The following is a 13,061-nucleotide window of genomic DNA, read 5'->3' on the forward strand; positions in this document are numbered from 1 at the left end:
GCCTCTTGGGACTCCAAACAGTGGCTGTCACTTAGGAATGGCGTATTGGCCTGCCCATCTCTTGAAGTCTTAACTAGCTGTTACACAAAACGCCAGCATTCCCCTTGCCAGCTGGCTGGGGACATAGCATACAAGGACCTGGTCATCTTTGCCAAGTCCCCCAAGGACCCTGCATGGGGCTGTCTGTATAAAAGGCAGTTGAGCGAGGGGCCAGTGCAGCCTCTCTCTCCAGCCCCAGTGACCTGTTGGTTGGCTCTGAACGCAGCCCCTGGAGATGAAGGCGCTCTTCCTGGCCGTCAGCTTCTGCCTGGTTGCTGCCCTGCAGGCTCAGGACCTCTCGCCCCTTGCTTTGAATAACGGGATTGTGAGTCAGGCCTGGGGGGCCCAGGGTGGTCTCAGCCTTTACTGGTGCAGGAAGATCAGGGTTCTGAATTCAAGGAGAGTCCCAGTCACAGGTCTTAACTAAATGGAGTAGACCAATTTGGAGTTAAGGGATCCCCAGTGCATGTCCCTGGGCTCAGGGTGGAGCCTGAGAAAACACACCAGCAGGCCTGATACCTGAGGGGTAAGCAGGTCTCCATCACAGGAGCTTTCTATGTTTTGGTGGTGAGATGGGACAGTCAGACAGCAGAGGGCAAGTATTCCATGGGGAATGTGGGTAGGTACCAGGCAAAGAGGAAGTTCATCTTTTTAGTTTTCCGGGAAGTGGTTCATGAAGGCCTTGGTGATGCAAGACCAGGTCCCGCTAACGAAGGTCTCGCCCACACTCATCTGGGTGCTAAGCAACGGCGACATGGAACTTTCTCTCACACATATGTGAGTGTCTGTGGCTCCTGCGGTTGGTGGGTTGGTCTCTTACCCACCCATTACCTCTCAATGAGTAGTTTAAAAACAAAACAAAACAAAACAAAACTGGCCTGAGTTGGAAAGAAGAGTTCCAGAGGTGAGATGAGGAAGGTGCACCCCAGTCAGCATGAGGGGCGGGCTTAAGAAGGCCACTGCAAGACAGTTTCTGATTTCAGGATCTATGGCCAGTGTCTTGAAGTGACCACCATCTTAGAGAAGACAGAGGTGCCCGGCCAGTACCGTGCCTGTGAGTGCCCTCAGCCCAGGGGTGGGTGGCCGGCAGCCGCGCCTCCTCCCCACCCAAGAAGGAGAGCTTTCTGACAAGCCCCGCCCCTAGGAGGGATCATCCTGACAAGCCCCGCCCCTAGGAGGGATCATCCTGGCAAGCCCCGCCCCCAGGAGCTCTAGCCCTGGGCACTCAGGCCAAGGTGGTGGTCACTTGGAATCTGTGACTAGAGGCTGGAGTGACAGTCAGAAGGGGACCTCGGATGACTTGCTCTTTCCCGGCGCCCTCCACAGTTGAGGGTAAGAGCCACCTGCGGGTGCAACTGTCTTCCGTGAGGGACCACTTCATGCTCTATTGTGATGGGGAGCTGGACGGCGCACACTTCACGATGACCCAGCTCATGGGTAAGCTTTCACCCACTCAAGCTCGACACAGCCATGCCTGGCCCCTCCGGTCCTCTAGCAAGGAGCAGCATTTAGTCCCACGGGCAGGCGATTAGCAGGGCACAATGCTGCTGGCTGGCCAGACCCACCTTGCTGAGCTTCTACCATAGTGACTGACAAGCCTGGCAGGGGCCAGTCAGGACACAGGCAGATATGCCTCTTCACTACAGAGGCTGTTGATGCTGCTCTGTGGGGTCTTGGGGTGTCAGGCAAGGCTTATAACAGGAGGATAGCAGTGTCCTGACAGAAGCCTTCTCAGCTCAGTGCCTCTGAAACATGAGGACGTTTTAAGTCAGGGGCAAGTTGCTACAGGCCTCCACTGGAATGCTTTTGGTTTCCAGGGTAACTTAGTGGCTCAGATGCGCTCCCCCCTGGCCCCAAGCTCAGTGACAACCCTCCATACCCCCTCTCCTCCTGCCCTTGGCTAGTCCATGGTGAAGCGCTGCCCCGCCCCCCAAGCTGGGCAGTGTTCCTGTGTTTGTGGCACTGGCCCCTCCCAAGCATGTGTGGGCACTTCCCTTTTCTCACCTTCTCTACCAACAGGGAGGGACCCCAAGGAAAACCTGGAGGCCTTGGAGGAATTTAAGGAGTTCACACGGCAAAACAGACTTGCACTGGAGAACCTGGTCATACCGGAGCAGATGGGTAAGAACACATGCCACCCATGGTCCCTCCCCTCTCTGTCCCCCATGTTCCCTGTGACTCTGTCACTCTCATGCCCCCTGCCCCCAACATGGACACTGCAGTCCCTGCTCCAGGTCTTGGTCATGGGAGAATATGGGCCATGGATGATATGATGGGCACTTGTTCTAATCTCTGGGCTTTCTGCTTTCTACAGAGGAATGTAAACCAGAGGGTGACTAGGGTAAGTGACTCTTGAGCCAAACAAGAGCCTTGGGGTTCAACAGGGTCTCAAGATCCACTCAGAAGCCCTCAATCGCAGCCAGAAATTACCCAGTTTCTATGTGTCTTCAGCTTCCTCCTCCTCCTCTTCTTTTTCTTTAGATTTATTTATGTATTATGTATACAATGTTCTGCCTGCATGTACTCCTGCTCCTCAGAAAAGGGCACCAGATCACATTCTAGATGGTTGTGAGCCACCGTATAGTCGCTGGGAATTGAACTCAGGACCTCTGGAAGAGCAGACGGTACCCTTAACCTCTCCAGCCCCATTTAAGGCTTCTTTATTCTTAAGTGACTTGTGGTAGGCAGGTGAAGCTGCCTGGTTGCCACCCATCCACCAAGTGCCTTGCCCTTAGTCTCTTTCTAGGCTCCTGGGGACTTCCTGGTGTACACACACCATCCCCTGTGTCCACGAGCCTCCTATGGCTGACATGAGGGCGCTTTGATAATGGAGAAGAGAGTCTTGGGCCCTGTCTGAGGAAGGCCAGGGACAGGTGGCGTCATGATGTCTATATCCTTTTATGGGCCCTGCCTGTCAGACACACCCTTGCCTGATCACCACTATGTGGACAGTTTTTCTGAAGGAACTCAGCAGAAAGGAGTTCCTTGTTCAGTTCAGTATAGCTCTGCTTCTTGTGTGCTTATGATGCTTCCCCCAAAGCCCCCATCACTCCTCTGCCGCCACAACCTGTCACTCACGCTACCCTCCTTGCCTCCCAGACTCTCCTTTGTAGAGCACAGTGAACCAAGGCTCCAAGGCAGTACCGCCAGTATCTCTGCCCTGCTAGCCATGGAAAGAGGGCCCCGCTCGGCCACCTGGCTTCTCTTCTCTCTTCCCTCACCCTCCTCCCCTGATCCTCAATAAAGAGCTTCAGCAGTTCCTGGTGACTCTGCCTGTGTATGTGTGTGTGGCCCCTTGGGTGGCCTTCTCCCTTGGTGGTCTGCTGAAGGGAGGTCTCGTGAGATGCGTATGAAGACGGAAGCACCCAGCCCTGCTTGGGGCAGGCAAGGAAGCTGGAGACTGTGCCAGGGGCCCCCTGGGACCCTTCCGTTGGTGTGTTACCCCAAAGTCCAGGTTTTAGGCAGAGAGTTGATGAGGCAGAGGCCATGATAACGACAGAGTGAGGCTCCACGCCAAAGGTGAGGACCAGGAGAATCTGTGTGCACGTGGGGACCACCTCAGGCCTGAGGGAGGAATGAGACCTGGCTGGGTTCCCAGGTCTCACAGGACAGACAGTAGGACATGGGTAGGGACAGTGTTGTGACCTCTCTCTGCAGGCTGGACAAACACAGGAGCTGCCTGTGGAGAAAGACCCAGCTCCAGGAGCAGCCTTGCTAAAATAGTCTGATGCTGGGCTGGAGAGATGGCTCAGTGGTTAAGAGCACTGGATGCTCTCCCAGAAGTCCTGAGTTCAATTCATATACATTAAATAAATAAATAAATGTTAAAAAACAAAACAAGACAAAACAAAAAACAAAAACCAGTCTGATGCTACCAGTGCTATTTCTCAGGTCAATCTGTGACTTTGTTTTGAGTGTCCTGAGAGGCCAGCTAGGGCCCAAATCTTTTTTTCATGAGGGGAAATGTGAACCCAGCATTTTCTTTCCCCTGTAATCTATGGACCCTTCTGCTCAAACTTCCCCAGTGCCAGGTACTGTTACTGATGGTCTACCATCATCCGGAGGCCTCTACCCAACACAGTGGGCCTCTGATACAGCGTGTTAGGGTTCATACTGGTCTTGTGGCTTTCCTGAGGAGAATGCCTCCGTGTCTTCCATTGGCAGGGAGTCCCTGTTACAGCGTTGCACACAGACGCATGGGACACAGACGTGTGCAGACACAGACGTGTGCATACACAGGCACATGTGAGCATACTGATACTTAGATGTGAGCAGACAGATATGCACACACACACATCTACACTTTCACGTGACCACATATGTGGACAGCTTTGGAATGCTCCCTGGCATCAAGGGAAAGTTCTAGAAAGGGCTGAACTGGCGTGGTCTACAAAGTGAGTCCATGACAGCCAAGGGCTAGTATAGGAGACTCTGTCTTGAAAAAAAAAAAAAGAAAAGAAAAGAAAGAAAGAAAAACAAAGAGAAAGAAAGAAAGAAAGAAAGAAAGAAAGAAAGAAAGAAAGAAAGAGCTTAATGGTTGCAGCTGGAGTTGGAAGGTCTGGGAAGATGAGCTGGTGCCAGAACTGTTTCTTGCAGGAGCAGGGCATGACGTGGGCAGGAGCACAGCAGCTCTTGGCTCCAGGTCCCAAGGCAGCATTTCCCACATTGATAATGCTCCCTCTGACAAGAATTCTACAGATGATTTCTGTCAAATCACGAGGTCCAAGCAAAACAGTGAGGCCAGGCCTCCAGTGCAAATGGTTGGGGCCTCTGTGTGGGTGAGGGAGGACAGGATGCTGCCCCAAGGCCTCCTTCGTGAGTTAGGCAGAGGGCCGAGCTGCCGGGGAGAGCATGAGTGTCCTCCTGCAAGGCATGCAGCACTGACCCTGCATCTCTAGGTAGCACACCCTGAGACAGGTCAGCGGGACAAAGAGCAGGAAAAGGCCACCTGCGACGAGGTGAGAATCTGATGGTGGTGGCGGGGCTGTGTGGGCTGTGCTGGTCATCAGAGCCGCGGGTGGAGGCCAGCCGGGCTCCTCTCTTACCTTTTACAGATTCTCCCTGGTGGAGAAGGAAGTCCACGTGGTGCCCAGGCAGTCCCTCCTAAAGGGACATGTGGCACCTTCCTGCCCAGCGTGTGCGAGTCTTAGTAAGACGTGATACAGATTTCTATCAGCATCGATTAGGGGTCCCCCTAACCCACACTCATGTTACCATTATGGCAACTCACATAATCTTTCTAAAACCCTCTGAGGTCAAAGCCACTGTTTGGAAGGAACTTCGCTGTTGGTAGCTCTTTTGTAAGTGCCAGCGTGACCGTATAGCTGTGATAACCTCTCTCTCACGTTGCTCGGTGCGTGGGAGAACTGGTGAATAAGAGAGCGGTTAGTGGACGGCAGCTAGTGGTGGGTGGATGGATGGAAGGGGATGGATGGAAGGGGATGAGTGGGTGTGAGAAAAGGTAAATGGATGGGTAGCTAGGTGTCTGGGCAAATGCATAAATAGACAATTCGTAGATGGGTGGACAGGCGCCCAGTACTGATAAGACAAACAAGGACATGTAAACAGTCGCCTTTGTGAGCTCTGCCTGCTATTCCCAGCTCTCGTGTACTTACCACCCACCTTTCCGTTTCAGCTCAATGAATGTCCAGTGCGGATCGTGTTTCAGAAACCTCCTTGGATCTCTGTCTCCTCTCTCTTTGTGGTTTTTCGAGACAGGGTTTCTCTGTGTAGCCCTGGCTGTCCTGGACTCACTTTGTAGACCAGGCTGGCCTCGAACTCACAGCAATCGACCTGCCTCTGCCTCCCGAGTGCTGGGATTAAAGGCGTGCACCACCGTTGCCTGGCTTGTATTTTTCTCTTGACGGACTCATTAATCTACCCCTTAGTGTGACAGAGCCATGTTCACTCTTGTAAAAATAACAACAAATAATAGTAACAACAACAAATGATAATTTCACGGACATTTCTCGCCAGTGCTGACCTCTACTGACCATGGGAGAGAGCTCAAGGCTGAGGCATTGTGCTGAAACTGTCTTTGGATTTAAAACAAATCCTTTCAGAATCTTTCTGTTTTCCTTTTCTCACATGTTACTCATAACCTCTTATCACAGTTCATCTGCAGCCCCAGGCTGCTCTCCTAGCTGTGAATTCTTGCTTGCACATTGGCCAATGCCGTCACACCTCTATTCAGCTCTTTGTCTTTGTCCCTTTCTTTCCTTTCTTTCCACTTTTTCTTCCTTCCTTTCTCCTCTCTGGGCTACTAATTGCAGTCATCTTTTCTTCCATAGGGTTTTCAGAAAGTAGCGTAAAGCATTGGCCTAGAACCAGTTCTTTGTGCCAGACATATACACCCACTCTTCTGGACAGGCAGAAGAAGCCTCTCCTTCATGATGTGTAGTCATACCGAAAATCAAGATCAAGTGAATTGGCCGGGCACAGTGGTGCATGCCTTTTTTTTTTTTTTTTTTTTTTTTTTTAAAGATTTATTTATTTATTATGTATACAGTGTTCTGCCCGCATGTGTACCTGCAGGACAGACAAGAGCATCATATCACGTTATAGATGGTTGTGAGTTCACCATGCGCTTGCTTGGAATTGAACTCAAGACCTTTGGGAGAACAGGCAGTGCTCTCAACCTCTGAACCATCTCTCCAGTCCCTAGAACCAGTTCTTTTTGCAGGAAAATGCAACACGAATCTCTCTTCCCTCCAGCTTTGTGATAAGCTGCAAAAGGAAGCCAGAGTTTCTTTTCTCTTTTTTCTTTTTCTTTTGGGGGGGGGCGGGGTTTGAGACAGGGTCTTTCTCTGTAGCCTTAGCTGTTCTGGACTCACTTTGTAGACTAGGGTAGCCTCGAACTCACAGTGATCCCCCTGTCTCTGTTTCCCAAGTGCTGAGATTAAAGGCGTGCACCACCACGCCTGGCTGGAAAGCTAGAGCTTCAAGTGCCCCTTGCCCAGTGCCCTGGCACCTGACTTCCTGACTGGGCGTGGTTCAGCTATTCCCCTGGGTCTTTTTTCAGAGGTAGACACAGTCCTTGAGGCAGAATCTATGCCTTGAAACTTCATGAGCACATTTGTCTAGCAGACCCAACCAGCAGAGCGTGTGACGATGAAGGCAAGAGAGACGTATCACCACGCTGCACCTGAAGCTGAGGTGCAGGCACTAGGAAAGCACTTATCACTTCATACCTTATAAGCCCAGGCCTATAACCTAAGGAAGGGGAGGCCCAAGGTCCTCAGGTGAGCCAGACATGGAATCAACCAGCAGACACCAGGATCTGGGCCACTAGCTCCGAACTGAGGTGTCCCCATCACCCCCTCCAGCTGGCTCAGCTGCAGCCACCCTCAGTGGGCTCTAGAGTGGTCTTTTGTGACTCCAGTTCCTGACACTTGCAGGGAGAGCATTGTGCTCAGATTCTAGCTCCCCGCTTCTGCCTGTGTGACAGATTCCCCCAGGGCAGACAAATTCCCAGGTCACCCCCCCCACCCCCGAACATCCTCATAGGACACAAGTCTCCATAGAAGGCACACAGAGGTTTTCCTAGATATAGGAGGGCTGTTATCCTCTTTAATACCCTAAATGAATATATAAAACATGAAGGAGCATTAAAAAACCTTGACCCCTTATTTGAGGACAGAGCGAACCCCTGGACTCCTCCCGGATGTGGAGGGAACACATGCCCCTCCTCGCCTCTCCCCAGCGGCTAATGAGGATCTTCTTTTATTGCTTTCTTTGCTTCTGCTTTTGCCACGTCTGACTCAGTCCTTTTAGTTTTTCTCTAATTGGTCTTCATGTAGGCACGAGAACACCACCAGTTTCCTTCCTTCCCTCCCTCCCTCCCTCCTTCCTCCCTAAGAACCACCTCTGGCAGTGTCGCATTCTTCTGGATGGGCTTGTGATGAGGGCCAGATGGTGAGTAAAATCCAGATGAGGGCCTTTCCTGGTTACCTTTAACTAGCAACTTGACACAGGCATCTAAGAGGAAGTCTTCAGCGGAAGAATTGCCTAGACCAGGTTGGCCTGTGGGGCATGACTAGGTGGAGGCCATCTTGGTGATTCCTTGATGTAGGAGAGAGCCCAGGCCACTGTGGGTGGCGCCATTCCCTAAGCAGGTGGTCCTGGAGAGTATAAGAAAGTGAGTGGAGTGTAAGCCAGCCTTTGAGCCACCTCGCTAGCAAGCAGCATTCCCCATAGTTCTGGCTGAAGTTGTTTGGCTGTGATGTATAAGGTCCTGGGTCAGAAGTAACGCTGTGCGGAACAGAAGGTCTAGGCATGGAAGACTAGAGCCCAGCTGCTGTTTGGACCGTAGTATCTGCAGTAGTCCTTCCCTTTTCTTTCTTTTTTAAAAAATGATTTATTCAGATTATATCCTGATTGTTATTCCTTCACTTGTATTTTCCTGTTCCCCCTCCCTCCCCTCCCTCTTTCTGCCCTATTCCCCTCCCCTAGACCTGTGACAGAAGGGGGCCTCATCCCCCACCATATGATCACAGCCTATCAGGTCTCATCCTGGTAGCCTGCTTACCCTTCCTCTGAGTGCCACCAAGCCTCCCCACCAAGGGGAAGTGGTCAAGTAGGGGGCACCAGAGTTCATGCCAGAGGCTTTCCCTGCTCTCCACACAGCTGTGGAGAATGTGCTGTCCGTTGGCTAGGTCTGAACAAGTGATCCAGGTTTACCACATGTACTGACCTTGGTTAGTAGAACAGTTTGTGTACGTCCCTGGGTCCAGATCCGCCAGCCTGGATGGTCTTCATGTGGGGCTCTTGGTCACTCTGGGTCCTTCTATCTCCCTATTCTTCCATACCACTCTTGCTTGGAGTCCAGTAGCGAGTCCTAGCATCTGTCCCAACCCCGTGCTGAGTGGGGACATCCATGTTAGGCTAGTATCCACTTATAAGTGAGTATATACCATGCGTGTCTTTCTGGGTCTGGGCTATCTCACTCAGGGTGGTCATTTCTAGTTCCATCTATTTACCTGCAAATTTCAAGATTTCGTTTCTTTTCACAGAAGCGAACAGGCTCCCTGCTGAGACAGTGTCAGCCAGTCCCTAGCTAACAGACGCCCAGGTGCTCAGATCTCTTATCTGGGATGCAAATTTACATCAAAGGATGATACATTGATGGTCACACATCCTGCTCACCATCTGTTCCAGAGGTACATGAAGAGACCCCCACGTCAGCCAAGGAGGCCCCAGTTTCCTCTCCTCAAAGCCCCTGTCATGCTGCTGTCTATACGCCTGACCGTGTTTTGTTTTGTTTTTTAAACACATCTTGTGCCCTCAAGGAATATTCTCTGTCCCAGTGTCCTCTGCTGAAGAGGCCTCCAGCGAATTGCAGGTGACCCTTGGTGATGGAGCCTTTGCACTGTGCTCACGTGGGGTGTGAGCGCAGGAAGAAGGGTGAACATCTTGGCTACTCACCACTCTGCCCTGATGATATTTATTGTTGGTTTAGTTATTTATCATCCCGTGCACACATATGCAAGATGTACACGCCACAGTTTCATATGTGGAGGTTCGAGGACAACTCTCTCCATCCACCTTTACATGGGTTACATCTATTGACCTCAGGTCACCAGGCTCGCTGAGCACGACGCCCCTTTACCCACCGAGGCATCGCGTTGACCCTCCCTGGAACCATAAAGGTATCCCAAAGCAAAGTCTGTCTCGAACACGTCCAGATCTGAGTAGGTCGGCCGCCAAATAAGTGTGACTCGTGACTGCGTGGCTCTCGGGCAGCCATCCAATGTCCACAGGGGGTGGGACTGCCGGGGCTACCGGAGCCTCACAGAGTGGCCATGTCCCTCCCAACCGAGTATCGCACTTGGATTTATTCAACCGCAACAGAAGCTTGTCCCTTGAAAGATCTCAGGTACAATGGAGGCACTGAGGGAAAAAGTATTCCTTGAGGTCACAGAATTTCTTCAATGCCACGGACAAAGAGGCAGATGGCAGCAAGGGCTGTGAGGAGATGGAATCGTGGTCCACTTGGCCAGAATGGGAGTTTCTTCTTGCTCCCCTCTAAGGAGGCTGGAAGGTTTCGCACAAGCCTGCAGCCAAGCCTTCTGATTCCCAGTCAGGAGGCAAGAAGCAGTCACCAATATCCCGGTGAGAGGTCCTGCCCCAGAAGGTTTTTTAGCAAAAGACTCTCAGATAATCTCTTTGCAGGGTGCCTGATGGTATCTGGGAAGGCTGCTGCAAGGGATTATGGTCTGAGCAGCACCTAGATTCCAACACTGCAGTCCATGAGTTAGTCCACGCATGTCCCCAGAGGGTTCCGGCGTCACAGTGGTCCTTAGCCTAGCCTGTGTTTCTCTGTGTGGCTCATAGCCAGGAGAATCATGGGAGATGTCTTAACCACAAGACCTAGGCCAGACTCAGAATGTCACAGGCAGGAACACATAACACTTTTTTTTTGTTGTTTGTTTGTTTTGTTTTTCAAGACAGGGTCTCTCTGTGTAGCCCTGGCTGTCCTGGACTCACTTTGTAGACCAGGCTGGCCTCAAACTCACAGTGAGCCACCTGCCTCTGCCTCCCGAGTGCTGGGATTAAAGGCGTGCGCCACCACGCCCGGCCCCACATAACACTTTTGCAAGGGAAACTTTCTAAGGCCTAAAACATTGTGCAAGGACAGAGATGGTGACCCCCATGGACCTCGCAGCTATGTCTTCAGAAAAGGGGGAGCTCAGAATGGTGTTCCCTTGTGCTCCCAGGCCTCCCCACAATGGTCCTGAGCACCCCCTGACCCACCCCGACCCCCCTGCACATAGCTGACCCATCTTCAAATGGCAGACAGCTGACAGGGAGGCTGGCAGGGAGGAGGGACTCAGGAGCTGAGTGCATCCAGCCCTCTGCAGTTCTGCGTTAGGGCTTCTTTTTGGAACAGGTGTTGCTCAGGTAGTGTTGTGGGGGAGGGACAGGGCCCCAGATAACAGGAGAAGATCTTCCCCTTTGCTGAACACGCCCTCCCCTCTCTCTGGCCCAGAAAAAGACTCAGATCAAGAGACTAGTGGAGAGAGGGTTGGGGACAGCGGAGGCAGGGGATAGAGTGGCTGCCTGGCGGGCTTTGTACCCCTGGCTCTGCAGGCCACTGTGGGATGAGCATATGGATGTGGGGTCAGGTCGCGCAGGCCCCAGTGGGCTTCGTGACCATTTGGCTTCCTGTTACAGACAATGGCAAAAGCTATCTCACTCTCGTGTGTACGTCACTGAAGACTTCATCATCATGGACTTGGAAACCCAGAGTGAAGGTGGCACCCTCACCGTGGCTGAGCTTCACGGTGGCTGCCATTCCCACCCACAGCCTGCAGGAAATGTCAGGACCTCGCGATGGAGAGATGGATGGGGAGGGTGGGGAGACAAGACACCGCAACTCCCTACTGCTCTCCCTACCGCAAGCACCCTCCCTACGGGGCCTCTGTTCAACTATGCGCTCATTCCTGCAGGCTGTAGGCAGGATTTCGTTCACAAGCATGCAAGAGGCTGGGTTGAAACACTAAAGGAGGCACATGCTCCGGAGAGGTATCACACCAGGCAGCACTGTGGACCTTTCCTCGAGTGGTAAGCCCCCTTTCCTGCAGCTTCCTCTGTGGGGCCCCAGCCACAGCAGCTGGGGTGACTGTGATCCCCTTTGGAAATCTATTGCAGATGAAGGGGTCTGTCTGAGCCTTAGCGGAGCGAAGGCTGACCCGGAGGGGGCACTGGAGGGAGAATGGTATTTAAGTGATGAATTCTGACCTCCGCTTCCTCTTGTCCACAACACGATGTAGCTCATGAGACCCTTAGGTGACTAGACTCCCTCCTGTCTCCATCCCCCATACTCTGGCAGATAGACTTTTCCAAGCGAGCACCCTGCAAAGTGTGACCCCCTATGATGCTGCACCCAGGCTTTCTCCGGGGTGCTGGGGTGCATGTACACTTACCCGTGTGTGTGTGTGTGCGTGCGTGTGTATTGTCTGTATATTCCTGGCCATTCCTGTGCCAGTCACGTTCACCCACGCATTTCTCAGAACCCCTGCTCTGCACAGATCCTTGCACCGTTCTGCAGAGCAAGGAAGCATTCTTCTTCCCAGAAGCCTCCGGGGGCCAGGCTTTCCCATCAATTCTGTCTCCTGGCTTCCCAGACTGCCTCTCTGCACCCCCCAAGAAAGTAGGGAGAGCCCTACTAAGCTATGTCTACTGTCGCATCACAAAGTGTGGCGATGGGACCCCGAAAACCCTCACCCTAGGAATCACACTCCAAGGTGGGGACAAGGGCTCAGGGTTTGGTGACTCTGGGGAATTAGGGCTCTGGTCGGGGAGAGGGAAGGAAGGAGGCTGGGCCCTGGGAGGAAGGGGCGAGGAGAGTCCCTGCGGTTGGAGATCCACTACAGAGCATCTGCCTTCCCCAAGGTCCAGATCTGTGCAACCTGGAAGTCTCCAACTCTCGAAACTTCTGCCCTCCAACTCTGACCCGCCCTTCTCCGTGTAATAAGTAGATTCAGTATCTCTGGCGCCTTCTTGTCTGTATCCAAAGGCCACGGTGCCCCTCTTCTCAGAGGGAGCACCCCCAGGAAGGGGCGGTACCCACCTAGATTCTGACAGGGTAGGGCAGGCCTCCCCAGGAAGAACTCTCATGCCCAAGTGCAGCAGCTGGGCTCTGAGGGGCCATGGGGAGCTCTGGAGTCCTGAAGACGAGCTCTCTAGGCCAGACCTGGAGAGACTTGGGGACCCATCAGTGTATATCTGAGCAGATTAATTTGAATGGTCCAAAGAGCAGGAGGGGGCTCATTGCCACCTTACTAGAATCTTTTTTTTTTTTTGGTTTTTCGAGACAGCCTTAGCCTTAGCTGTCCTACACTCGCTTTGTAGACCAGGCTGGCCTCGAACTCCTACGGTCCTCTGTAGCCCAGCTGCCGGCCTCTCCTCGGCCTCCTAGGACAGACTTCTGATGTGATTTAGCTGCCCCAACAGGCTCACCCTGTTTTTGCCTCACTGACTTGAGTGGCACCAGGCTCTGTGTCAGTCCCAGGGAAGACTGG

The 13,061-nt window shown here is 52.6% G+C and overlaps 1 protein-coding gene across 1 annotated transcript; it reads left to right on the forward strand.

Moving 5' to 3' along the window:
* The first annotated feature begins 274 nt into the window (after positions 1-274).
* On the forward strand, positions 275-2,379 carry LOC127207026 (vomeronasal secretory protein 1-like). Its single transcript, XM_051166316.1, has 6 exons — positions 275-364; positions 695-816; positions 1,023-1,093; positions 1,366-1,476; positions 2,059-2,160; positions 2,354-2,379. The coding sequence occupies exons 1-6, from the start codon at positions 275-277 to the stop codon at positions 2,377-2,379; spliced, it is 522 nt and encodes a 173-aa protein (XP_051022273.1).
* Positions 2,380-13,061: the final 10,682 nt, after the last annotated feature.

This window comes from Acomys russatus, chromosome 24 (assembly GCF_903995435.1).
Source record: "Acomys russatus chromosome 24, mAcoRus1.1, whole genome shotgun sequence".
NCBI lineage: Eukaryota > Metazoa > Chordata > Mammalia > Rodentia > Muridae > Acomys > Acomys russatus.

Coding starts and splice junctions, on each gene's coding strand:
- LOC127207026 (XM_051166316.1), top strand. CDS start 275: ATGAAGGCGCTCTTCCTGGCCGTCAGCTTCTGCCTGGTTGCTGCCCTG. Junction 365..694: donor TTGCTTTGAATAACGGGATT/GTGAGTCAGGCC, acceptor TCATCTTTTTAG/TTTTCCGGGAAGTGGTTCAT. Junction 2,161..2,353: donor GGTCATACCGGAGCAGATGG/GTAAGAACACAT, acceptor TGCTTTCTACAG/AGGAATGTAAACCAGAGGGT.